Raw genomic sequence first — 27,497 nt, 5'->3', positions numbered from 1 at the left:
AGTGCTATGAAGACGCTTTGAACAGGAATGGCTTCCCCTCAGGGATTCTGGGAACTGTAGGTGGTTAAGGGGACAGAGAGTTGTTAGGCGGGTTAGGCTTAGGCTTAGGGTAGGGGTAGGGGTAGGGTTAGGAGTAGGGTAGGGGCAGGGGTAGGGCTAGGGTTAAATTGGGTTAGTGTTACGGTTAGGGTTAGGGTTCCCTTCTTGTCAGGGAAGTTTGGGAATTTTAGCTGTAGTTAAGGGTTAGCATTAGCGTTAGAGTTAGAGTTAGCGTCAGGGGTAAGGGTAGGGGTAGGGTTCCCTTCTTTTCAGGGAACTCTGGGAATTGTAGCTCTGGTTAGGGAGTAGGGGTAGGGTTCCCTTCTTGTCAGGGAACTTTGGGAATTGTAGCTCTAGTTAAGGGTTAAGGGTTAGCGTTAGCATTAGAGTTAGCGTCAGGGATAGGGTTCCCTTCTTGCCAGGGAACTCTGGGAATCGTAGCTCTTGGAGGGGAACAGGGGGTCTCCTAACAACTCTCTGCACCCTTTTCAAACTATAGCTCCCAGATTCTTTGGGGGAAGAAGCCATGAGTATTTAAAGCGGCTTCATAGCACATGAAATGGTGTGGATGTGGCCCTGGCCTCCCTCACCCCACTGCCCCTTATTATTGAGGAATCAAAAAGATTTCCCCATGCAAATCTCTCGGAAACAATGTATTTCATCTGGAAAACTATTTAATAAAGATTACTTTTTATTAAAACCTTTGAATGTGTTTGAACTCTGTTTGAGTGCGCAGAGAATGATTTCACTTGAAAGCAATGCCCTTAGATTACAGAATCATGGAAGGGTTAGACGGGACCACGAGGGTCTTCAAGTCCAGCCCCTGCAGGAATCTGTTGCTCAACGTGGGGCTCAAAGGACGGCCCTTAGATTAAGGGTCTTGTGCTCTACTCAATGAGCTATACAGATCTAAATAGCAAACACCAATTATTTATTTTCTACAATTTACAGTGGTGTAAAATAAAATAAATAAAGGATGTTTTGTTAAGTCTCTTGATTCAACATATTTATTTCAATATACAGTTGTACCTTGGTTTTCGAACTTAATCCGTTCCGGAAGTCCGTTCTTAAACCAAACCATTCTTAAACCAAGACGTGCTTTTTCATTGCAGGGGACTCAATTTACAAATGGAACACACTCAACAGGAAGCAGAACATGTTCTGCTTCCAAGGCAAAGTTCACAAACCAAAACACTGACTTCTGGGTTTGCAGCATTCTTCTCCCATAAACTAAGCTGTTTTTAAACCAAGGTACCACTGTACTTAAAACCTCCAAGGAAGAAGTGCCCACAACCTCCCAACGGAGACTGTTTCACTGCTGAACAGCTGTTACCTCCAGAAAGCTCTTCCTGACGTTTAGTCGGAATCTCCTTTCTTGTAACTGGAAGCCATTGCTTCGGGTCCTATACTTCAGAGCAGGAGAAAACAATAGGCAATAAACAACTATGTGGTGGTGGAAGACATGGGAACCGTACATTTGCAACTGCATCAGGTTTGGCCTGTGTTTTTGCCATTGTGAGTCAGCTTTTCCATCAAAGAAGCTGTATTCACCGCACACCGCTGTACCAACTACCTATAGAGAAACCAGAAACACTCTCTCTCTCTCTCTCTCTCTCACACACACACACACACACACACACACATTTCCCCAGGGTTGAGCATTGTACTGCAAAGAAAGGTGCCAATCAAAGCCTCATTTCTTGATCCCAACAAGAGGCCCAACCCTGAACTTAGACCACATTCACACCACACTTTCAAAGCTGCAAAATCCGGGGAGCTGTAGTTTGTGAAGAGTTGTTAGGAGGGCCCTGTTTCACTCACAGAGGTACAATTCTCAGAGATCCCTGTGGAAGAGGAACTGATTGCTAAACCATCCTAGCAACTGTAGCTCTGTGAGGACTAGCCTTGTGGATCACCATTTATTGACGACATCCCTTTCTTGCTTTTCCACCTGTGCATTCAAGGGGACGTACACCAAATTACAATTGAACTACTGTCTCAGAAAGCAAAAGAAACCATAAAACAGCAAAACCATCAGCCCACAGTTTATTGTTTTGTAACTGAAAAGTGAATTTTCTTTTCAACATGTGATGATAATGTGAAAGAAACTTGTAGCTTGGAGGATTACAAACTTCTCATCATCTCTGCTTCACCATTTACAGCAAATGGCCATGTAGAAAAGCAGCTTAAATTTATCTCTGTTATTTAATGTTCTTGTCTACAAGGGCTTTACCTGTTGAATTTTTCATTGCTTTTCTGTGTGTGACTATTTTATGAGCAAACCTAGTTGGCCGCCAGCATTTCCCCTTATTATTTTCAGCGTGGTCTGGCGTACACCAGGGATCGCTGATAGGCCCCATTTCACAGCATAAGAGTCACTGGATTGGAGCAACAACTTCTTAAGATTCTTTACTGAAGCGGAATGCAAAGCTGTAGACCTCATGGAAGCAAATCTGTTTCCACGACATGGAAACAATCTGCTCAGTTTGCCAGATTTGGGGGTGGAGGAGAGTCTGACCAATAGAAGGAAGATGAGATAGCCTTGAATGCATTGCCATAAATGTGCATTTTTGTTTCAGAGTGCTTTCTTCTTCTTCTTTTGCTCTAAAAAGAATAGGAAAAGGAAGAGATAAAGAGTTTTGTCTCAAGATTCCCCCGATTAAATACACACATGCAAGCCAATGTGGCTATGAGCAGTCAGATAATGAAGATTTAAGAAGAAGCTGCTGTCGTGAGGTTAAATTTGGAAACCAATTCCTGCCCCCAAAGGAAGCCAGACATGCTGGGCCACGTTGAGGAACTCTACAAAAAGATAGGCTCAATCAAATAAAGGCAATGCAGCTTATCATTTTCCTCTTACTGTGTGTCATGGACTGGCTAGACCAGTGTGGCCAAACTTGGCCCTCCAGATGTTTTGGGACTACAACTCCCATCATCCCTAGCTAACAGAACCAGTGGTCAGGGATGATGGGAACTGTAGTCCCAAAACATCTGGAGGGCTGAGTTTGGCCACCACTGGGCTGGACACAGAGGAAAGGTGGGAGGCACCAGCTGGGGAACCCCTAAGGGACAAAGGCTCAGAGCCTGGGAAGTGGTGGCGGGAAGACGATGAGTGGTCAGGGGAAGAAGAGGGAGAAGCCAGGGAGAAGGAGGTGTCAGAAGTTGAAGAGGTAACAGGGTTTAGTGAGCAGGGAGAGTCTGTGGGAGAGAGAAGCCCAGAAGCAGAAGCAAGAGAGGAAGGAGGCCAAGAGGCAGAGAAAAGTCCAGCTGGTGAAGAGGCGTGGGGGTCTCCTCACCCTGCTGCATCAAGCTCCCCTTCTCCTGGACCAGAAGGGGTATGAAGTGGGTGAAGCAGAGACAGGCACATTGGTATAGTCTCAGATTGCTTGAGAAGGACCCAGGGGAGGAGGAGATTTAGGCAGCTGTGGGAAGATGGGGACCTTCAGCCTCCACAACTGCCAACCAAGAAGAGTTGCTGTGCTCACTAGGCCTGGCACCCCTGAGCGGGCCTTCTTTCTTCTAATAAAGTTTTAACTTCACCCACTCCGTGTGATTTATTGCTGGCTGGGTTTCTTTCCTATGCTGCTAATCTGTTGCAAGACATTGTTTTCTTCTGTTATATTCATGCCTTGATCTCTGCCTGGTCTGATTTCTTGGGCCTGATTATCTACAGTGGAACCTCAGTTCTCGAATGTCTCTGTTGACAAATGTTTCGGAACCCAAACGCCGAAAACCTGGAAGTAAATGCTTCTGTTTTGGAACGCGCCTCGGAAGTTGAACGGCTTCCGCTGCGTGTTTTTCATTTTTTTCAATTGAATTTGCTGACAGCCCTTGCACTTCGGTTTTCGAACCTTTCAGAAGTCAAACCATCTTCCAGAACGGATTATGTTCAGAAACTGAGGTCCCGCTGTATTTCCTTTTATTCTGTTTGGCTTTTCACCTCTTTGTTCCTGCTTAGATTTCAACCATCAAATGTTATTACACCGCTGCCTGTTGCCTGTGAGTTTCTAACTTTTTCTCACTGAATTTTTCTCATTCTATTACCATTACACCTCCCTTTCCTTTATCATGTTCTTCTTTTTGCCTAAATAAATAAGTAAATTTCTTATTTATACCCTGCCCATCTGGCTGCCCATCTGCCACCTTGGGCATCTTCCAGCAGAATATAAAAACATAATATATTTTCTCCTATTCATATGCTTCTTCCTGTGATTTACTCCCCACACCACCCATTGATGACCTGTCTAATTGTATTTTCTTATCAGACTTTGGCTTTCTTTCTGTCTCTTTCTCTATTTCGGCTTTGACCGGCAACTTGCTGTGCAGTGCATAGAAATGCCCAGCCAAACTTCCCTGCGCGCGCACCGCTTCCCAACCCAGCGGTGGGAGCGCGCTGGACGCGGAGGAAACGGTGGAAGCGCGTGCACGGACTAATCTGGAAACTCCGGACTACTGTACTTTGGAAAACCGAAGCAGATTCTCGAGAGGGCGTTGCGTGTATTTACATCCGAAGGATTCCTACCCAGCCTGTCAGCAAAATTCCCGGGGCAGCTTTGCAACATTTAAACACCCAATAAAGCAACGTTCCAAACGTGCGGCGCATCTTGCGCGCCGGGAGAAGTGCGCGAGGCACCCGTTGCTTGCAGCGTCTACAAAGAAGGGATTCCAGGCCAGGATCCCGCGCAGCGCAGCCCTCGGCGCCTCCACCCGGAAGCAAGCCCCGGGAGCCTCGGCGTCGCGCGGCAACCCAGCCCGTCGCCTGGCAACGGGGGACGCCGGAGAGGGATGCTCGGCCATGGCGGGTCCCGGCGCCGCCTCCGCCGCCTTCTTGGAGCACCTCCGCCGGCTGTGCCTCGACCAGTTTCCCTGCGGGATCGGGAGCTGGGTGAGCTGGAGGGAGGCGAGGGGGGCGGCGGGAGATAGGGGGGCTGGGGGAGGGGGAGCAAGGGGAGTGGATCCTCGTGCTCTCTGCCCCTCCCGCCCAGCAAACAGCTAGCTGCCCCATGGCACTTCCACGCAGGGCTTGCCCAGGTGCGGAGGGGTGCCAATGGCGGGCAGAGTGTATTGCGGCGGGAATGCAAATTTCAGTACAATGAAATACAATATAAGAAATAACATAAGCAATGCACACATACACATTTTTGTGTGTTTGTGTGTGTCTACACACAGAGACACACATACACATAGATATAAAAGGTAAAGAACCATTAGGTCCAGTTGTAGCCGACTCTGGGGTTGCGGCGCTCATCTTGCTTTATTGGCCGAGGGAGCCGGTGTACAGCTTCCAGGTCATGTGGCCAGCAGGACTAAGCTGCTTCTGGTGAACCAGAGCAGCGCATGGAAACGCCATTTACCTTCCCGCCGGAGCGGTACCTATTGATCTACTTGCACTTTGACGTGCTTTCGAACTGCTAGGTTGGCAGGGGCAGGGACCGAGCAACGGGAGCTCACCCCATCACAGGGATTCGAACCACCAACCTCCCGATCGGCAAGTCCTAGGCTCTGTGATTTAACTCACAGCGCCACCCACATCCCTCAACGTATAGATATCCACACACACAAAATTAAAAATCATGCTCAGTCCAATTGCTACAGCAGGTGAGAAGATGTTTTAAGTGGTCTGCCAAGACCCTCCTCCGTTATCAGGTCGTCCATTGGGAGCAATAGATGGGGAGCAGCTCCCGTAGACTCTCAGCCTGTGGGTGTCTTGTCTCCTTCTCTGCAGTGGCCCCAGCAGAAGCTTATACATCCCTCCTTTGTGTCCTCCGCAGAATAAGTCCCGTTTCCCACCGAGGAAGGCTATAGTTTCCCCCATATGGGCCTTGCCAAAGGCCAGAGCTTCCCCTCGCGATGGGTTCCTGCCGCCAGAGGAGGAAAGTGTGGAATCGCTCACCGACTACCTGAGAAGCCTGGGCTCTCCGTGGGCCCTGCCTGCTGACTGCAGCCCTGAGGACCAGCAGCTGAGGGAGCTGGCTGTGCAGGCTCCAAGGGACATCCAGGACAGCTTAATCTTCTCCTACTTCAAATCGCTCAGGATTGTGAACAAAAATGTGGGTGGCCAAGACTCTTGGGTGGTTAAGACCACAGCGCAAGAATTAGGGAACCTCGGCTCCCCTCCCAGGTCAAGTGGGGCCCACCAGCCCTCCCCATTTGACCTGTAAGGCCATTGTGGCCAAGCTAAGCCCACTTACCTGTGGGGGCAGCACCTACGAAGCCTTGTGTCTGTCGCTTTGCAAGTGCCAAGAGTCAGCTGACGATGGAGGGAGTGGTTTTTTTTCTTTTTTGCAGAGCTGTGCAGGTGTTGACAGTCATCTAATTGTTGGCACTTGCATAGGTCAATGTGTGGCCCTAAACAAGCCTCAGGGATCAGCTGATTTTCAAAGCTTGCGTAGTTCTGTGTGGGTAGCACCCAAGCCATGTTGAGGGATGCCCTGTAGCCCAAGGAACAGCCTAGTGCTTATATTCCGTTCTGATGCCGATGCCTTGTTTGTGCCACTTTGACTCAGAGCTTGAGTGCTCCCCTTCTGTGGACAGCTCAGTTGGTTAGAGCGTGGTGCTGACAACACCAAGGTCACAAGTTTGATCCCCAAATGGGACAGCTGTGTCTGCCTTCATTGTAGGGGTTGGACTAGATGTTCCTCAGGGTCCCTTCCAACTCTATGATCTAAGTGCATCGACTGCTCCTTTCTGACTGCAGAGTTCTCAGGTGGGATGTAACTGCCTTCTGTATTTGGGTTGCCATGGCACTGCGTTTTTGAGTTCAAGTTTTACGCAGTTCTGACAATTTTAAAACAAGAAATAGAGTGTGATTGTTGTTTGCTTTTCTTAAGTTGCCTGGCTGCATTTACTGTGCTAGACCTTTACAGTGGATCGCTTGTTTCCTGCTTGTGACCACTCACAGTTTAGTCAGGATTGTGGAACTTGGACTGCTGGAGGCAGCAGCTGTGTTTTGCAACAAGAGGGATGGGCTGGATGACCTCTGAGAGACCCTTGACTCCCTGAGCATGAGCATTGTTTGTGTTTTGCTCTCTTCCTAGGTGACTGAAATTGATGCTGACTTGTTAAAGTTCCCAAACCTGGAAGAGCTAATCCTGAGTGCAAATCACATCAGCAAGATCAACTCCAGCAACCTCCCTCCAACCCTAAAGGTACCTGCAGGTGGGAGGGAAGGTGGATAAGGGCGGGGGACGTGGGAGAAGTTAGTGGAATGGAAGATACATGGAGCTGAGAATGTCAGCTTGTCGGTGGGAGGACCGGCTGAGGGGTGGGATACATAGGCCTTTGGTCTGATCCAGCCTCAGGGCTCTTTCTGGGTCAGAAGGAGTCAGATTGCATATCTTGGTACAGAAAGTATTGATGGGATGTGTAGAGATCTTTCCTTTTCTAATAAATTCAAGATGGTTCTGGAAGATTCTGGAAGCTTCTCTGTGTGAAAGAAAGAAGCAGAAAGTTCGTGTTGTGCTTTTCCCTGGAGGCAAAATTCCTATTCTTTCTCCTTCTATCTGAGGAGTCCCATTAAACGATTTGGATGTGTATCCAGCACTCTCGCCCTCTTTGTTACCCGAAATGTTATTTCCTCCCTCTTTCTCCGCCCTCCGCTTGGCAGGTCCTAGAACTTTGTGGCAACGAAGTGGATGGTCTGAAGGACTTGTGTGCCCACCCGCCTCCTGAGCTCCAGCATCTGGGCCTCGGCCACAACTGCCGGCTCAGTTCCTCCGAAGAACAGTATCTCACAGACACTTACTGGTAATGGGAAACTTTTAAGCAGGCAGGAAGGGGAACGGAGGAGAAATTTAGTTCAGTGCGCATTTGAAGCTAAAACAGTGGTTCTCAAACTTCTTTCTCTGGGTCTGGTTTTCAGAAAAAAAAAATATTTTTCATGCCACACCAAATTTTTCACGGATAAAAAATACATTGGAGAACAAAAAGGAGCAACCAGCAGAGCTTGATTTAAAACACAGAACACAACTATTTCATAATATGATCATGGGAGATACAGAAAGTATTCAAAAATGCAGCTGCATAAGAACATAAATCATTCCCAGAATATGATTGTAAACAAGTCTTCTCCAGCACTCTGTTCAAACAGTGATTCTGGATCACAGCTCGGATTTTCCTCTGTATCACTTGATGTTCTTGTTCTCATTTTGCAAAATATATCTATCCATATTCTGCAAATTATTATTATTTTTATATACTATGCTACACTGAAATGTTTGGATGTTTCTTTGATCTTGACTCTTCTCACCACCCTTGCTATACTCTCTGATCACACCAGTGGGACTCACCACACCCTTTGAGAACCACTGAGCAAAATCTATTAAAAAATTGCACTTTCTGAAACAATATGCAAACTAAAAGACCTTTGAAATTTGCACTTATCCAAATGTTGTGATGGACCAAATGTTTATAAAAATGTATATATTGGTTGAAAATGCATAAAAATGATGGTGTTAGTAGGAAAATACATACCAAAATCATTATTTTGGGGGAAATTGCTTGCAAAAATGTGTACATTAGTCAAAATTGCTTATAAAGATGTGTTTATTATGAGAAATTTACACTAACGTGCTGGTTAATTTTTATGAGGATCTTTTTAAAAGTTGTTGTTTTTTTGGCTGATTGCTGCAAATTGTGGGAAACTGAATTTAGGATTGGAGAAATGAGAAACTGGAAGAACTGAAAGTGACAGTTCTTTCCATCCTTAGGCAGGAATATGTTAAGAGTGTGGGAAACACACTAACCTCCCACCCCATCTTCTGCCACTAAGTTCAATCTCCCTTGAGGTGCAGATGGGGAAGGACCTTCCCCACATTCTTGGTCACAATCAGGTGTGGCTGAGAAGGAGGAAGGAATTAGATTTAGTTCCCAGTTAAAAGTGAACTCGCCTAATTTCCACGTTATGAAACAAGACACCAAGCAAGACACGGTTACTCTTTGAAATTTGCACTTTTCAAATGCTGTTTCCCAACCAAATAATGTTGTTTTTATTAAATGCATAGACTAGCCTAAAGTGTAAAGGTAAAGGGACACCTGACTGTTAGGTCCAGTCACAGACAACTCTGGGGTTGCAGCACTCACCTCACTCTATAGGCCGAGGGAGCCGGCGTACAGCTTCCGGGTCATGTGATCAGCATGACTAAGCCGCTTCTGGCGAACCAGAGAAGCACATGGAAACGCTGTTTACCTTCCCGCCAGAGTGGTACCTATTTATCCACTTGCACTTTGACGTGCTTTCGAACTGCTAGGTTGGCATGAGCAGGGACCGAGCAACTGGAGCTCACCCCATCGCGGGGATTTGATCCACCGACCTTCTGATTGGCAAGTCCTAGGCTCTGTGGTTTAGACCACAGCACCACCCGCCTCCCAGCCTAAAGTGTGCATGCACGCATTAGTTGAAAATAGCATTTACAGTCATACCCTGGATGTCTAACGCCTTGGCTCCCAAACAAATCGGCTCCCAAATGATCGAAACCCAGAAGAAAGTGTTCTGGTTTCTGAATGATTTTTGGAAGCTGAACATCTGATGGGGCTTCTGCAGCTTCTGTTTGGATGCAGGAACTTCCTGCAGCCAATCAGAAGCCGCGCTTTGGTTTTCGAATGTTTTAGAAGTTAATCGGACTTCTGGAATGGATTCCGTTCGATTTCCAAGGTATGACTGTACATGCATTGTTTTAGGGGAAATTGCCTTGCATAAATGTGTGTATTAGATAAAATTGCATGCAAACGTATGTACAGTTCTATCGCATCTTGTGCAGGGGTTCAGTACACATGAAAATTTCGTATATCCAAACTCTTTGTACCACTCCATGGCTAGCACCCCCAGAGCCTGTTGCACTGAGTGTAGGCCATGCTCAGTGATGAAGGCGGAGAGCATAAAAGCATTTTCCAAACTGGGTAACCCCAACCAGACCTTCCAGCTCTGGAAGCCATGGGGTGCTTGTGAGAGATCTTGCAGAAACTTGGATTGCCCTGCAAGATCTTGCATGAGCACACGAAAGCTCCCTGCCATGCTTGGGTTTAACCTGTGCCCTTTCAACCAGCCTGCCTTCAATCGCATATGGTTGAGATCGTGCCAGTTAAAATATGTGTAAGACACAATCATACTGTACAGTGGTGCCTCGCAAGACGAAAAGAATCCGTTCTGCGAGTCTCTTCGTCTTGTGGTTTTTTTCGTTTTGCGAAGCAAGCCCATTAGCGGATTAGCGCTATTAGCGGTTTAGCGGCTATTAGCGGCTATTAAAGTCTTAAGGGATTAGCGGATTAGCTGCTAAAAGGCTATTAGCGGCTATTAAAGGCTTAAGGGATTAGCGGATTAGCTGCTAAAAGGCTATTAGCGGCTTAGATCAGCTGATAAGCGGCTTAGATCAGCTGTTAAGCGGCTTAGCCATCAGCTGTCAAGCGGCTCAGCTAACAGCTGTTAAGCAGCTTAGGGGCTTGGGAAAAGGGGGGAGGGGAAAAAAACTCCTAGGAATCGCAAGACATTTTCGTCTTGCGAAGCAAGCCCATAGCAAATTCGTTTTGCGAAGCACCTCCAAAACAGAAAACCCTTTCGTCTAGCGGGTTTTCCGTCTTGCGAGGCATTCGTCTTGCGGGGCACCACTCTATTATGAAAAAATTACTGTTTTTTTTTTTAAATTGCAAACTGATATTGAAATGGGAAGAACTGAATTTAAGGTTGGAAAAATGAGAAATGGAGAGAGACTAAAATTGATGGGTTCACCCGTTGCCAGGTGGAACACATAGAGAATGTGGGGCACTATGTTCATGGGTGCGCGCTTCTCACTGAGTCCAGTGCAGCTGCCTTTAATCTCGAGGTGCCCAATGTGGTCCTCCCCGGATCCTGTAGGACTCCAACTCCCACCAGGCCCAGCCAGCAACATCCATCTTACTTGTCCCTGTTCCCATTAGCTCTTACTAAAGACCCATTCCCTTCCCTTGTTTTGCCTTAGGCCGAAACTCGTCTCCCTCGACTTGAGCTACAACAATTTCACCAACTTGCTGAGCCTCCTCTTGCATCTTTTGACGATGAAGAAACTGCGGGTTCTGGTGCTTCAGGGAAACCCACTTGCCCTGTTGCCTGGCTACAGGGGGTTTGTCATCGATAGCCTGCCAAAACTCTGCACGCTTGACGATGTGATCATCACACCTGACGAGAGACACGACTTCTTAGAGCTGTCTAGCACTCCGGGTGAGGCTTCCTTAGTCAAAGAGCAGTCCATTGATGGAATTTCCACATCCCTGACAAGTGGCCAGGCAGGGCTATCTTAGTTCCAGCAGCCAAAACATCCAATGTGTGATAGTCGGGCCAAGTAAAAGAACTGACTCATACTCAGAATGCCAAACCTAGCTTTGCAGTGCAGCTGGACCAGTGGTGTAGCGTGGGTTGTCAGCACCCGGGGCAAGGCAAGTAATTTGCGCCCCCTAACCCGGGGCAAAGCAAGTAATTTGCGCCCCCCCCGCTGCACTGTCCCTCCCCCAGATAGTCCCTCTCTCTCTCTCCGCACCGCACCGCACCGCATGCCTGGCACCCTCCCCTCCACAGTGGGCGGCGACCCGGCAGCTCGGATCGGATTCGCACAGCCAGCACTGCAGTGAGAGAGAGTGAGTGAGCCAGGTAGGGGCAGAGAGCTGCGAGTGCGAGCGTGCCCCCCCCCAGATGTTGCGCCCGGTGCGGCCGGCCCCCGCTGCACCCCCCACGCTACGCCACTGAGCTGGACACTTGAACCTAAGCCTGTGTATGTTTTTCTGGAGCCTCAATATTCAGTTTCTGCCCAGACCCTGTAATATTATGGCCCTTGGGTGACCCCTGGTGGTGTAGACTTTTAGGCCTCTTCTGAAATAGACTAGGGTTCATGCTGAAGCAAAGCTACAGGAAGTTAAAATGCTGTGCCGGGACAATACCCTCCGTCGTTTTTATTTTAGAATCCCCTTCCTCCTCTGCTGTGAGATCACAGAGTCTCAAAACACACATTTTGGTGCAAAGCGTTCAGGACTGCCACCTTGTGTGATATCATGGAGTCCAAAAATGTGGGTTTTTGTGGCTCTAATAATCGTGCGAGGTTGCAATCTCGTGTTTTGAGGTGCTGTGCTGAATTGCCTCCGTTTTAACCCCCCAAAACCCTTGCAAATGCTAAACATTCTGTGAAAACACAGAATGCTGATTGTTGGGTGAAAACATGGAAAGCCAGAGGAAGTGGAATGGAATGGAGTGTCCCGGGAGAAGGTGTAGCTGAACCCTGAGCAGGAGCATTCTATACTGCAGCATTCTGTTGCAGCTCCCACTTGTACCCACCCACAATTCAGTGCTCTCTACTCCCAAGCCCATGAGACCTTTGCACAGCTGAAACAGCTCACCTTCCTTTGCCCCCACGGCTTGACCAATCCTGCTTTGCTAAGCTGTTTGGGGGCAGATGTTACATCCTGCCTGGGTGTGTCTGTCTATCCTGCGATCTGCATTCAAATGGATGTTGCCGCTTGATGTTTCGTCTCCTGCTTTCGCAGAGCTCTTAAAGTGCTACACTAAAATGGTCGTGGTCGTTGGCAAAGTCAGGGGTGTCCCTAATCCTCTTGGCCCAGAGGAACCGGAGACTGGACCCGAGGCTCCAATAATCACCTACAATTACTACGTGACGTATGAATTTGCCAAAGATGAGAAAATTGAGGAGAAAGAAACATACAAGGTAGACTTTCTTGAAATGGGGTTGTGTGTATGCCGCTGATTAAACTGGTTTCAACAGTTCTGCACTTTCTCCAGGGAGCCCTGGAAACTGTAGTTCTGCAAAGGGAGATAGGGAACTATTATTAAAACAATTCTTAATTAAAAAAAAATACCCTTCAGCCAATGATCATAGGGTGCTTTACAATGTAAAAACACAAAATTGCATAGCATGATAACAAACGAAAACAATACCCCCTAAGACATATACACAGCTTAAAAGTCTATAGATTTTTTAATTAGCCAAAGGCCTGGCGCCTAAAGATATGAAATGAAGGCACAAGCTACAGTTCCCAATGTGGGGGAAGCCATGACAGTTACTATAGTATACCTTTGGTAGTGTGAACAAGTCTTACCCTATAAGCTTAAGTCCTACACATGGGAGTATTTGCATAAGGGCACAACAGTCCAGTGAGGACTGAACCTTGCTTGCAGCTGTTGTGCAGAACCATCAACTGCGAAATGAGGCGGAATTTGGGATGGATGCATTTAAGTAATTCAAAGGAGGGGGCAATTCTATCGTGCCAGGAGGAGACACCGCAGAAAATTATGATAAGGCTTTTTGCCCCCTTTAAAGCTGAATGGCAGGGACGTGGGTGGCGCTGTGGTCTAAACCACTGAGCCTCTTGGGCTAGCTGATCGGAAGGTTGGCAGTATGAACCCCTGCGATGGGGTGAGCTCCCGTTGCTTGGTCCCAGCTCTTGTAAACCTAGCAGTTTGAAAGCACGTCAAAGTGCAAGTAGATAAATAGGTACCACTCTGGTGGGAAGGTAAATGGTGTTTCTGTGCGCTGCTCTGATTCGCCAGAAATGGCTTAGTCTTGCTGGCCACATGACCTGGGAAAACTGTCTGCAGACAAACACCAGCTCCCTCGGTCTGTAAAGCGAGATGAGCTCTGCGACTGGACTTAACAGTCAGGGTCCTTTACCTTTACCCTTTAAAGCTTAATGGCAAGGATAGCAGAATATAAGTGTCAGCTACGATAAACATTGCAAAGTTGATTTTTTCTGTTCAGGATTCCAACCAGCCAGACAAGCCCCTTTTCAGGATATTCCACTCTATTCCCCCTGCAGTAGTTGCCCACAACAAGCTTCCCATCAATAGTAGATGCTTCCCTTATAGCACAGAAGCAGAGTCACTTGTAAATGCAGTTTTTCAGGGGGCCAGAGAAACTCTGATATACACCATTATGCAGTCTTTTCCAGGTTGATCAGAGTTTCTGTTGATAATCTTTTGGGAGAATTCCAATTTTTAAACTAAAGAGAAGTTTCAAAGCTCCTAAATGTAGCAATTTTGCTTAGACAATTTTTATTTTGCTTACAAATATCTCTACCTTTTAATATTATGTATTCTTTATTCTGTAACTGGTTGATGGGTTGTAAATAACTTGTTTTATTCAATAGTATACATTAGGACAGCCTTCCCCAAACTTCTGCTGTCCAGATCTTTCAGACTACAACTCCCATCAAGTTTGCCAGTTGAGGCTGATGGGATTTGTAGTAAGAAAAAATCTGGAGGGGACCAGTTTGGAGAAGGCAGCTTTAGTGCCACCTATGCCTTCATCCCCCCCCCCCTTATTTTGATCCATGGAATGCAGCTGTTCTTGGTGTCTGCATATTTCCCAGCTATGAAATTTTCACGTGATTCTTCTTATATATTATAATGGCAGTGTGTCTTAGCAGTGCCGGAATCAACTACATTGAATGTTGTAAATGCACAAGGAGGAGTGGAAGGAGGGGGAAGCAATGAGCCCACACCTGTGGAATCTTCAATCAAATCTCCTACTGAGCCTGGTGAGTAGCTCCACAGGGCCTGATGGAGTAAATTGGACCACAAGTGAACTTGCATTCTGCATGCTTTACCAGCCCCACACAGATAACTCCAAGAATCCTAGCTGCAGGGAGTTCCTCATGTGCTTAGCTGAGCCTTCTAGCTGAGCTTAGCCGAGCCTTTGGGCACAGCTGAGGGCTTCTGCAAGCTTTAAAACTCATGCAAAAATTAGCTAGGGTAATTATTAAATAGCTGAGCTCTAATGTGCTATGAGTGCACTTTACAAGACTGTAGTAGATTTGAGCTATCTAGCTGCTGATATTTAGCTATAGTTTCTAAATAATGCCTATTAAAATCCTTTGCTAGGCTTCTACTAGGAAGTTGCTTGGCCTCCTAGTTTCAGAAGTCATGATTGCAAAGTGGGGCATGACTCTTCAATGGCAGAAAGTTCTTATGCAGCCACCTTTGTTTCCAAGCTCTTTCCCAAAGTCTGTGGATGAGTAACGGACAGCCTTTAAAATGTCACCAGGTTTAAATGCACCATAAATGCAACTACCCATATGCCAGTCCCTTCAAATTAAGTCCAGGTTTTCTTCAGCTGCTATGGAAAGGAGGGGGAAACCTGTGGCCCTATAGATGTTGATGGACTACACGTTCCATTATCCCTGATGGTTTGCCATACTGACCTGGAGATGATGGGAGCTAGAGTCCAACCACACCTGGAGGACTATAGGTTCCTGCATCCCTGTGCTAAGGGACAAGACAAAGCACAAGTGCGATCCCACTTCATGCCCCCACCTCTCCTTTTCTGTCAAATCTGTTATTGTTACACCTACAATAACGACATTTAAATCAGTCATGGATAATGGACATTGTAGTCCAGGACACCAAGTTGTTGGAAGTTGGTTTAAATCAATAAAGCCTTTCTCTCTTTGCTTGGGAAGGGAAACAGCACAGATATATTAATTCTGCTTAATGAAAACTTGGTGTGATTGCAAAGTATGCAGGCTGTTATCTTTAACTGAACCACATATTTGGCCCAGTTAAAGAGAATCATTGCTGTCCTTGATTTTCTGTTACCTGAAGGTGATTATCTCCAACCAAATTTGGGAATGATTATTGGCCTAGTAAGAAATCAGCTGTCCATTTCTTAAATGGTGTTGCTACTGCTTTATCTCTTGGGACACTGAGAGCATTGCTGTTAGCAGACCATGCTGGCTGATTATTAACAAAGGACATTCTTATCCTGAACTGTCACCTGGTCTAGCACAAGAGTTTTGGCATTTGTGTTTAACATGCTGAATTGCAAATCAGACGTTGAGGCAAGAAGGGGTTGCTTTTAAATCTACCCGTCTGGTTTGATGCAAAACCCCAGTCATGTTATAAGCAATGGGGCAGGGCAGGGGTGGGTCTCTGGGGTTCGAAGCCCAGGGCATTGAAAACCAGAGAGATTCTCTGTATTCTTCTCAGATGCCTTTGCCTGGCTGGAATGTGTCATTGGAAATGTGATAATGCCTTTCGCTTGCCTGGATGAAGGGCTAGAGGGGTATATTGGGCAGGTGTCTGCAAAAACCAGAAATTTGCATTGCTAGACAGTATGCTTCCATACAACAGTAAGGGAAGAATCCATTGCTCTACCTCCATTTTGCCCCTGGTGTCTGCCCCACCGGCCCCTCAAAGGTGGCGCATGAGGGAATGTGGCCCGACCTTTGAGGTGTCCTGTTCTGAAGATGTGTTTTCCTCAAAAGCCCTTCGTTTCTCCCCCTTAGGAAATGTTTATTCCACCCCTCGAAAGCCCTGGGCTGAGGTCATAGACTGTGAGCACACGAAGGAGCATGTCACCAGAGATATGGTTGCTCTGAAGGCCTATCTTCTCGCCGGAACCACGGTGACAGTTGTGGAGGAAAAGGTTATGTATTCCAAGGCAGATTCTGTACAGATATAGATGCAAATATATGTGCAAATATTCAAACTGCCTTTTATATTTACATTTTTAAAATGGTTTTTGTATATGCAATTGTTTTCACATGTGTTATTATGTTGTTAATCGCTTCATGATGCCCCATGGGAAGTGATTTTGACCTGCATCTGCCTCAGCTTTTGTAGCTGGAGTCAGTCCGGACCCTGCCCTCCCAGGCCAGGGGAAAAAAAGCTTGCAGGGCAGGGAGCAAGTCTTTTAGGACTCACAGCCAAGATGGGAATATACTAAAAATCCATGTTAACATATCTGTTCTGGATGTTGGCTTTTTAAATGTTAGCGGATGACATGAAATATTACAATGTTACATTAAATGTTACAGTGACATGAAAACGCCCCTTTGCTTTTGCGTTTTGAAAGTTCACTAATAATCTGGCCTTTCGTAGCCCTAATAAACTCTCTTGCTTCTCCAGGTTGTCTCCTGGCCCGTCGTTCTCACCCCAAATGAAAGCCCAACCAAAAAAGGCAAAGATAAGGGGAAGGCAGAGAAAGGGAAGGGAAAGGGGAAAGGGAAGGAGAAGGAGAAGGAGAAGGAGAAGGAGAAGAAGGCAGAGAAAGGGAAAAAGGACAAAGCCAAAGAGGAGAAGGGGAAAGCAAAGGATTCTGGAAAGGTAATGAGAGGTGAGAGTTGCTCCAGTCAAAACTGTATGAAGCCAGACCAGGGGGCAGTTAAGCAATGCCTGAAACAGAAATGTCAGTTTGCAAAACATGCATAAAACATTTTATGTATCTAAACACAAAATTGGGGGGGGGGGGGAATGGAGCTATTCTCAAAAGGTGTGGCAGGAGAGGATGGCAAGGGTGACGGGAAGATTCAAGGACAACCCAGGAAACATTTTAACATTTCAGCCTGGTGCGGTGCAGTATCAAAATATTTTTGTTTTATTTGTAGAGTATGTAGCTGCATTGTTTAATACTTTCTGGATGTTCCATGATCATACTGCAAAGTAGTTGTGTTCTGTGTTATATAAATCAAGCACTGCTAGGAGTTGTTTCTTTTTAATTTTCCAAAAATTGCTGTAGTGCGAGCAAACCTTTACAGTGGTACCTCAGGTTAAGTACTTACCGTAATTCGTTCCGGAAGTCCGTTCTTAACCTGAAACTGTTCTTAACCTGAAGCACCACTTTAGCTAATGGGGCCTCCTGCTGGTGCCGTGCCGCCGGAGCAAGATTTCTGTTCTTATCCTGAAGCAAAGTTCTTAACCTGAAGCACTATTTCTGGGTTAGTGGAGCCTGTAACCTGAAGCGTATGTAACCTGAAGCGTATGTAACACGAGGTACCACTGTAATCTGAAAGTATGGCTCATACTTTCATATATAACCACTGGGTTAAGCAACGCAGGAAGCATTGCCTTCCCGTTATGTCCAAACAAGGGATAGTGGTTTGTTGCTCCTTAACAAGCTACGATTTGTAAGCTGGCAACAAACTCTGGCTTCAGGTTGGCTGGTGGTCATGGCAGCTTGTTTGGTAGAATGAAACCGTAGCCCCTGGTTTGGCTGTAACCTGCAAAGCCAGGGAGTCTGGCACAGTCCCCTGGGCTCCTTTGGGAGGAAGAGGGGTGGGGGTATGAATTTAAATAAAAATAATGGCCCTGGTTTGTTTATTGCACTCATGCAAAGTGTGTCCAAGCTCCCTGCTCCTCACAATAAGCCAAGGTAAGCCAGAAAGTATGCCTTGGCCACTTTGTGATGTAACAGAAAAAGATCTCACAAGGAAAACAATTAGCTGCCCACAGTCTCATTTTTAGGACGAAAAGGCTTGCCCTTCAAAATTCTCTTCCTGTGTAGACCTGATAAACTCTCTCCCTTCCCATTTTTAGATGTCACTTGAACATGTTTCCAAAAGGCGATTCTGCTTTTGTTGCTGTAGTCCAAAATATCCGGAAGGCTTTAGATTGGCGAAATCTGTCTTGCATTTGTTTGTAGGGCTAGCCTAAAGCATTTGGATCCTTTAGGTGAGGCAGCAGCAGATGGTGTCTCCCCCCACCCCAGAGAGGACCCAAAACTTGCCAAGTTTTTTTGGCATCCAAGGCAGAAAACCCCAGAAGTGCCTCTTTCCTTCTCTGGCAGGTAAAACAAAAATAACAGTAATAAATGCCTTTCGTGACAGCCATAATTAGCTGCCTTTGGTGCCTGCCTCACATTGCCCAACAGCGGAGCTAGTGATGGTTTTGGATTTTCTGCTGTTTTCAATTGACGACAACAAAAGCAATAATAAGTTACCATATCTTTATTTTTTAAAAGTATTTAGCAGTTTATGTTGCATTTGCAATAGAACTGCCAGGATAGCAGTGTTTAAAACATAATAAAATTTCCAAGATGATGGTCTTGGAATTGCATGCCCTCTAACATTTCTCCAACAAAAATAGGGGCATCCTATTCAATAATAATAATAATAATAATAATAATAATAATAATAATAATATTTATATCCCACTCATCTGACTGGGTTGCCCTTGCCAGTCCAGGCAGCTTCCAACATATATAATAACATAATAAAACATCAAACATTAAAGAAACTTCCCTATACTTCAGATGTCTTCTAAATGTTGTATAGTTACTTACCTCCTTGGTTCTGGGAATCACATAATTCCATACCCTCCAACATTTCTCTGATGAAAATAAGGACGTCCTAAGGGAAAGTGGGACATTCTGGGATCAAATCCGAAACCGGGACGGCTTTTGTAAATCTGGGACTGTCCCTGGAAAATATGGACATCTGGAGGGTCTGGAATTAGGATTCAGTATCAGTGAATCACAAATAAACAAGGAATTAATTTATAAATATTTAACTAAATAAAAAGTTAGCTGACTGTAACTCCTCCTCTGACCCACGGCAATTTTTGTAGACTCTTTAAATTGACCTGCTTGAGTTTACCATGTACATTATTGCAACAGCTGCGTTGCAGTTGTGTTTATTGTTAGTGTTTGTTACCGTGGTTGTTAGCTGTATATTCTGAAAACCTTTGAATAAGATTATTAATAACCCAGAATGAATTTATCTGATATGCTGCCACATCCTCATAGGGTGGGAAGAAAAAGAAGTCTCCTCCTCCTGAGCTACGAAGTGACCCTCCCATCGTGAAGGTCCTGGGCTCAGGCCATGTCAACCTGGAAAGCCTTCTGGCGGGAGAGCCTCTGGTGGAGACCGTGTGTGACTTTGGCATTCTGATAACGGAGTCAACTAGTAAGCCCCCGTCTCCGAAAGAAAAGGTACTTGGCAACTGAATCTGTGTTAAATGCAGCCAGCAGGTCAGAAAGGTTGTTTTCCTGAGAAAGCCCCCCGTGGGCAGAATTGGGCCTTGATGCTCCTATTTATTTCACCAACATTGCCTGAAACAGGACAGAAACGGCTGTTAAGCCTGTGCTTAAAGTCAGAATGGGATGTTAGGTTGGCCCCCATCCCAACATAGAGGAGGGAGAAAGGTTGTTTTCTGCTGCTCCAGAGAAGCGGACACGGAGCAATGGATCCAAACTACAAGAAAGAAGATTCCACCTAAACATTAGGAAGAACTTCCTGACAGTAAGAGCTGTTTGACAGTGGAATTTGCTGCCAAGGAGTGTGGTGGAGTCTCCTTCTTTGGATGTCTTTAAGCAGAGGCTTGACAACCACATGTCAGGAGTGCTCTGATGGTGTTTCCTGCTTGGCAGGGGGTTGGACTCGATGGCCCTTGTGGTCTCTTCCAACTCTATGATTCTATGAACATATATCCTGAAAAAAGCTTTCCCTGTCATCAACCAACATGGCCAAAGAGGTTTCAGTCCCATGATGGGTTTCAGTACCAGTTGGAAGGGATCCAAATGGTCCATGTGCTCCAGATGTGCCTGGAGGGAGCTCCCACTCAGACACCTTGGCCAGGAAGACTATCTGCAATAAGGAAAGCAACGTGGAAAGTGAAACTGGAAAGTATAGGGGTAACATTTTCCTGATGCAACGTCCTCTAGCCTCCCTGCAAACAAACCAGGAAGAATGCTCATTCAGCCGCCAACATCATCTAATCTCCCCACAGCCAAGTCAGGATAAAAGCAGCCAGAGGGTTGTAGTAACTGAGAGCTCAGGAGTCACGAGGCCCTTCGTGTGGCCCCTGGGGGCATGAGGCCTACTGCATGGAGCAAGGGCTATCTGCTGACCTGTGTGGGATGTCATTCCACCTACCCACAAATATGGGGCAGCTCATCAGCTGGGCTTCTTGTGGGCAATGTTATGTGCATATTGCCTTGAGAATGGTGTTATAGAACAGGGGTCAGCAAACTTTTTCAGCAGGGGGCCGGTCCACTGTCCCTCAGACCTTGGGGGGGCAGACTCTTTTTTTTTGGGGGGGGGGGGAATGAACGAATTCCTATGCCCCACAAATAACCCAGAGATGCATTTTAAATAAAAGGGCACATCCTACTCATGTGAAAACACGTTGATTCCATGACTGTCTGCGGGCCGGATTGAGAAGATGATTGGGCTGGATTCGGCCCTTAGTTTGCCTACCCATGGTTTAGAAGATGATTAATAAATGTAATAATGATAATGACCTCAGGTTGTGTCACAGAGTCTCAAAACGTGTAGGTCAGGCCTCCATCTGGCTGTACAGACTGTTCCTGGAAGAACTCTTAGTCTGTCATAACCTTGTACGGAAGAAAATACCCACTTTTTAGAATAACTTGGCTGATCAGACTGAAAGTACAGAAGTGTGGTCTGAAAGGTGTGGCTTCAAAGTATTTAATCGGTATGACATTTCTGACTGCCTTTTTTTTTTTTTTGCACACATGTGTTTCTAGCCTTCCTAAAAACCACAAACTTCTTTTCTGTAGGATAGTAAAAAGGGTGCTAAAAAGGACAAGAAAGCCAAAGCTGCAGCTGCCGAGAGCGCAGCGACAAAGAAGGCCACCACACCTGTCAAAGGTAATCCCAGGAGAGCCCCTTTGTATTATGGTTATTTTGGGTGTCTTTGGGTGCTAGAAATCTGCACGAAGCCCGGGCAAACTGCAAAGTTAAAATCTTCACTAAGATGACAGTTATGCAAAACTGTGGTGTTTTGCATACCTAACTGCCTGTAACTAGGGCTGTGTACCCACCATATATTTAAAGTACCGTACATTTGAAAGACATTTCCTTCCTCCTGGGAACGGTAGTTTGTTAAGGGTCACCAAGAACTGTAGCTCTGCTTGGGGTAAACTTCATTGCCCATAATTCTTTCAGGGAAAGAATGTGCTTTGAATATTCTTTAAAGGTATAATGGGTACATAGCCTAGGGATGTAAGAAAACCTCGTTTTCAATTCTGCCCCATACAGCACTGGTTCCAGTCCACTACCATTTGTTTTCTGCCCAAAACTATTCCACTTGTCTCTCCATCTGCTGTGGTGAAATTGGATAGCTCACGTAATTAATTATGTAAATTACATTATTGCATTGTCATTACGCTATTCCACCCTATTAATTCCAGGGCAAACACAATACGGATGGGGAGCAGGAAGCAACGTAATCAGCAACGTGCTCCTTGTGGACTGGAAGCCACAACAATAGTGACTATTTGCACAATTGATTTGTCTTCCAGACATGAGACGAATAAGCAAACATTGGAAGTTAATTTTGTTTAACAAAATTTCTATAACGCTTATAAAATTTCTAAGCACTTACAAAACACAACAGCAAAACATTAAAATCATCAATAAAAGAACAGTATTTAAAACATTCAAAAGATAATTAAAAGCAACAAAAAGGCAAAAGATGTGTATATTTCGATAGGCATCCCTAAGCAAAAATATTTTAAGCAACACAAAAAGGCCTGAGGCCAATAAGAGTCCCAAAGTGTAGCTGTGTTGCCACATCAAAATACCGTTCTCTTATTGAATGAGTATCCCTTGGCACTTGTAACAGTGCCACTTCCACACCGACCGAAGCAGCCAAGATGGGGTTAGGCAAGTAAATGTATGCTCCCATTCCCATTGGAATTCTCTGGCATCTCTCCCTGCACTTTTGCGAGCATTTTGCTTCTCTTATGGGGACCAGGAACTACTAGTTCTTTTTTTAAAGGGTAATGGAAAATCACCAAGAGGTCACGATTCTATGTCATTCTGTTAGACTATTTCGGAACAGAGGAAGCTGCCAAGTCAGAACCATTTGCCCATCTACCCCAGTATTGTCTACACTGACTGGCAGCAGCCCTCCAGGATTTTAGAGAAGGAGTCTTTTCCAACCCTCCCTGGAGAGGCCAGTGGGGACTGAACCTGTGACCTTTGGCTCGCAAGGCAGGTGCTCTGCCACTGAGCTGTGGCCCTCCCTCCTTGTCAGAGTGGACTGGTACGACTGTCTTACATGGAGGAAGTGATTTGACCTTTCCTGGAGATCTCAGGCCATAACAAGAAAGACTGGCTGCGAGAAAATCTATGAGGAGATTGTGCCCCTGTTGGTTAGACATGGGCAGATCCATTTTCCATTTGAATTGCACCCAGAATCAGTTGCAGTCCCCTTACGGTAGGACAGACTCTGCCATCACACACTAAAGGCATCTGCACTTTCCCTGGGCAAGAGGTCCAGGAATTCAATGGGACTTTGTTCTGTGTTGGATTGTGCTGTAAGTGCACATTTTAACCCTTCATTTTAACACTTGTAAAGAGCTGGGCGCACCACCTGATTTGTTCCAACTACAGGAAATGGCTGTCATTGTCTTCCAACTGGTGTCAAATATTGAGTTACTAGCCCATATAAGTAAACATAATATATAAGGCGGTGCTTGTCGCTTCCAGTTTTCCATGATGCGGATTACGATGTTTACCTGGGAGACAGGTAATTCCTTTCAGCATCATGTGGAGTGTTGTTAAGCCAGAGTAGAGTTGACTTTGTGATAAACACTCTGACTTACCCGTTGGTCAAGGTGCCTGGGTGGGAGAAATGAAGAGGAAATATGTTTTCATATAGAGGCATTTCCTTGAATGGTTTGTGAAAGGCAGACAATTTGTTTACAGATGTTTGGGTATGACTGCTGAACTTGAAAATGTTGTTTTCATAAAGTCATGTGGCAGGGAGGTGTGGTATCAATTCATGCATGAGGGATTCAGCCTACATGCACCCCAGACAGCGACAAAATATTTTGGCAGTAAAAAAAATAAACCTGGAAGATGAAGAAATAGCTGCAGGTGTGTTTCACTTCAGCTCCACCAGAGGCACTTTACCAATACTGTTTGATTTTGTGGTCAAAGTCTTTGACAGCCTGGTGTCTTCTACCTGTTTTGGACTACAACTCTGCCCAGCACCTCTGTGCTGGCTGGAGCAGATGGGAGTTGTGCTGCAAAAGAGCTGGAGAACACCCAGTGGGAGAAGGCTGGTTCCAACAGTAAGCAGGGGCTGTATGTGGCAATGACCATGTTAATGTAAACATATGAAATGGCATTGGAAGTTATAGATTAATCAAAACCTTAACGACTGGGCGTGGTTTAGCTCAGGGGATAAAACTCCGAGAAGTCTGTCTCTGGGATCTTTAATGACTCCCAATGTCAATTGCAAACAATCTGATAACCTGCACCTTCGCTTTTTCCTTCAGCTCAAAACCTCTTGTTGGAGTTTTGAATTTTAAAATTACTGAATGGGTAGTCCCTCCTTGGGTACATAGAAAGTTGACTCCTACCCATAGGCCCAACTAGCTCAGGACACTGTCTGGAGACAGGGTTGCTCTCAGACCTGCAGGCTGCAAAACATTTGCTCTACCACTGACTGACCTCCTTTCCCATTCCCCCCCCCATCAGTTCAGCCCCTTTGAGGTATGAATAATAGTTGGTTAAAAACAAACCAACAAACCCTGAAAGTCTACATGGGTTGAGGGAAAAGGTCCTTCAGGGGGTCAGTTTTAAGTATACCCACCCAGTGGATAGGAGGCTTAAAAGAAGCAACAGTACATATTTCTCCCTTCTTTTTCCAGGAAAGGGGAAAAAGAAGGACTCTCCAGATGGGGCAGATTTTCTTCAGAGCCAGCCAGTACCGCTGACGGTGGAATTCCAAATGCAACATGTGAAATGGAATTCAGCTTCACAAATCCTTTTAAATTACAACATGTCAGAGTAATTGTTTTGTGGGGAGCACAGATTGTGCTTTTTAAAAAGCTTCAGGGGTGAGGGATGTGGATTCTCAAGAGCTATGTCTACCTGCTGTGGGAAGCTGAGGTTGTAAGGGCAGGCAGCCGCAGTAAAGGTTATGCCAGGGCAGGGATGCCTTTATATCACACATCTGCATCTTTGGCCTGACCTCAGAGGTTTGACCATTCGGCTCATCCTGGATGCAGGGAGCATCACTTTCCTGTGGAACACTGAAGACCTGGTGCATTTGGGTGGGGGGCAGCGTGGCGGAATTGATTTATTTGCAAATGTTCTGAGGTCCAGATGCAGAACTGTCCAAAGGCAGAGTCGGCACAGGTTCCCCCTCCCCCCAAAAGGTTCTGAATAGACAAGAGTCCCCCACCCACAAGCCTTTATGCTTCCAAAATCCAAGATCAGCATTAGTGGCCAAATCTGCCCACCCCCTTTCCCCAAAATAGAGACAATATATTTGATGGGACCATTGGCTTAAAGAGAATGTACCAACTATGTCGTCAGTTTAGTCTCTAATCTTTTGTAAGAATCAAGGGAATAAAACCTTTAACCATCTACCAGCAGCCAATATATCCTCCTGTCTCACAGTGTGGAAAGTTTGAAACCTGCAAATATGGACACCCGAAAGCCTACGTATGTGGGGGTAAATGCATGTGCACTCTCTGTTCTTTATTTGTGCCTGATAATTGTCACCCCAAAGCCTGCAAAAGCTTTACTCAACAATAGCTCAACAATTTTGTCTTCAGCATCTAGTACATTTCCCACACCAGCAAATTGCATCATTGTAACTTTTGGGACTACTCTGGACATGCCATCTAGCTAGCAAGTTTTAATAGAGCATTTTTGGTTTGGTGAAATATGTTCTATTCAGCAACCTGGATTATTAGTTCCATTTATCACAAAGCAAGTGTTTAAACCTCATGGTTTCAGAGAAGCTCAGAAGAAAACTGAATAGCACTTGTCATTGTGATAGAGCTTCTGTTGGCTTACCTCTCCTACTGCACCCTGCCTCTTTTATTCTGCAGTTTGTGAAAAGTCTCAACAGCCCACCTGGTGTTTATAATAAATGTTAACTAGGAATGTTTATGTGATTCGCCTCGTTTATTTTGCAACAGAAAATCTACGCTTCCCTTGAATTTTATTTATATTGGTCTACAGAGACTGGCCAGTACTCTTTGGCTTTTGCTCTCCACTTCCAGAATCAAACACAGCCCCTATACTGTAGGGCAGCTTTTGTCAAGCTGGTGCCCTCCAGATGTTTTGTACTACAACTCCCATCAATCCCCACTGCTGTAGGGAGTTACTTCTGCACCCGCATCTTTCTCAACCATTTCCCTTTCAGCCTCCCGCGTCAAGATGATTGGCAGAAGGGTGCAATATGATTATCTTCCTCTCCCTTCCCCTTAAGACAACTTTGCATTTGGGGAAGAGCCCCAAAGAGAAGGAATGCACTGTACTTCCAAATTTTAATGCTGTGTGATGTTACATTTACGTTGTGTGATTCTAGAAGAATGTCTTGCTTTGTGGGAAGTGCCCATTGGGTATAGGCAATAAGCTGAACTGACGAGGACCCCCTGCCCCAACCCTGAGGCTGCTGCAGCCAGAGCGCCGCGTGGGCAGACTCCGTCGTTGCTGTGGTGATCCTGGCCTGGAGGCATCCCCAAAAGTGCCTATTGCGTTTCCCCAAGGGGGTCCGCGAAGGGCCCACTTCGCTGGGGAAAGGGGTTGCAGGGTAAACCGAGAGTCTTTCCCAACGTGGACCTGTTGGATTTCTGCCTGCCAGCCGTTTTGTTACTTGTGGTGCTGCCCGACTGACCTCCGTTCTCAGCCTTTCCCAGAGGGACGGTTGCTTCCACTCTCGGAAGGAGCTGCATTTCCTTCAGTGGGCGGCAGAGGACTGCCCCCACACCTGCTTTGTGTTGAAGGGTGACAATGACATATTTGTGAAAACGTGCAACATTGTAGAATTCCTTGAGCATCTGGACCCTGACAAAGATCTTTTTGCTGGGGATGTCATCAGCAACGCCCGGCCAATCAGGGACACCAACACTAAGAATTTTATCCCAGTCATTGTATCCGGCATCCTTCTATCCACACAGTGCTGGTGGTAGGGGCTTTGTCATGTCATGGCTGTCAGTGCAGCAGCTGCAGGTGACTGCAGGACACTGAGCTGTCCCCAACAGATGATGTCTTTGTTGGAATGTGCTTGGCCAAAATGGGGATCATCTCGATGCACCACCCAGGCTTTAAGACCTTTGGAATCTAGGCCCTTTGATCCCTGCCTGTACAAAGAACTGATGATTATACACAAATTGAACCCAACGGAGCTATGGTTCCTGTGGACGTTGCTGAAACACGACAACCTCTGATGTGCCATGTCAGAAACTATAGGATAGGTTATGATGTGTCTGGTACAGTAAAACTACCAGATTGAGACTCTGGTACCTGGTACCTTTGAAGAGGCAGATATTTATTTCTTTATTTAATACACGTCCAGTCCACCCTTACGGTGCAAAACAAGCAAAATAATCCAAATAAAACAATGCAGACAAACTACTTCCGGGTACGAGCAAACTGAACGAGCAGCTAAAAAACAACAGCAAGAGCAAGAGAGATTTGTACAGTGAATACAAACTGGGTGCTGTTACACTTAACTGGGTGTCCATATCAAATTTCGCTTAAAGTATCTACTGAGGATTTACTAATTCACTGCAGGAGCCGCTCGGCGGAGCGAAGTGAGGGAAGCGGGTTCCTTCCCACAGATACCTGAAGAAAGCGAAGCAGCTCCGCATCCACTGGCCCCTCAAGGCCGCCGCCATCTTGGTTCGGTCAAGGCGCAGCGGAAACACGTCATCACCTGCGCCACGGCTAATACCATAGAGCTGATTTCGTGAGGGGGGATGTAGCCTTCTGCGCCC

At 46.0% G+C, this 27,497-nt stretch overlaps 1 protein-coding gene across 3 annotated transcripts; it reads left to right on the top strand.

The window, feature by feature from the left end:
• The first annotated feature begins 4,650 nt into the window (after positions 1–4,650).
• Positions 4,651–25,663, top strand: LRRC43 (leucine rich repeat containing 43). 3 transcript variants are annotated; one of them, XR_014506045.1, is made up of 13 exons: positions 4,651–4,924; positions 5,811–6,089; positions 7,077–7,187; positions 7,646–7,785; positions 10,992–11,230; positions 12,544–12,722; positions 14,427–14,550; positions 16,297–16,436; positions 16,919–17,116; positions 19,533–19,718; positions 21,309–21,399; positions 24,414–25,331; positions 25,418–25,663. XR_014506045.1 is itself a non-coding variant. In XM_083418299.1 (12 exons), the coding sequence occupies exons 1-12, from the start codon at positions 4,835–4,837 to the stop codon at positions 24,554–24,556; spliced, it is 1,920 nt and encodes a 639-aa protein (XP_083274425.1). In that variant the 5' UTR covers positions 4,651–4,834; the 3' UTR covers positions 24,557–25,663. The 3 variants fall into 3 exon arrangements, 1 of the variants encoding a protein (XP_083274425.1); XR_014506046.1 differs by having other exon boundaries at positions 16,919–17,126; positions 24,414–25,663; XM_083418299.1 differs by having other exon boundaries at positions 24,414–25,663.
• Positions 25,664–27,497: the final 1,834 nt, after the last annotated feature.

The sequence above is a fragment of the Podarcis tiliguerta genome (genome assembly GCF_965153285.1).
Source record: "Podarcis tiliguerta genome assembly, chromosome: 16".
Lineage (NCBI taxonomy): Eukaryota > Metazoa > Chordata > Lepidosauria > Squamata > Lacertidae > Podarcis > Podarcis tiliguerta.
This window is presented reverse-complemented; position numbering and strand designations above follow the sequence as displayed.

Bases quoted from the DNA above. Each gene is read 5' to 3' on its own strand.
- LRRC43 (XM_083418299.1), top strand. From the start codon at position 4,835: ATGGCGGGTCCCGGCGCCGCCTCCGCCGCCTTCTTGGAGCACCTCCGC. The intron at 12,723-14,426 runs GTAGACTTTCTT...TTATAATGGCAG, and splicing joins AGGAGAAAGAAACATACAAG to TGTGTCTTAGCAGTGCCGGA. The intron at 16,437-16,918 runs GTTATGTATTCC...TTGCTTCTCCAG, and splicing joins TGACAGTTGTGGAGGAAAAG to GTTGTCTCCTGGCCCGTCGT.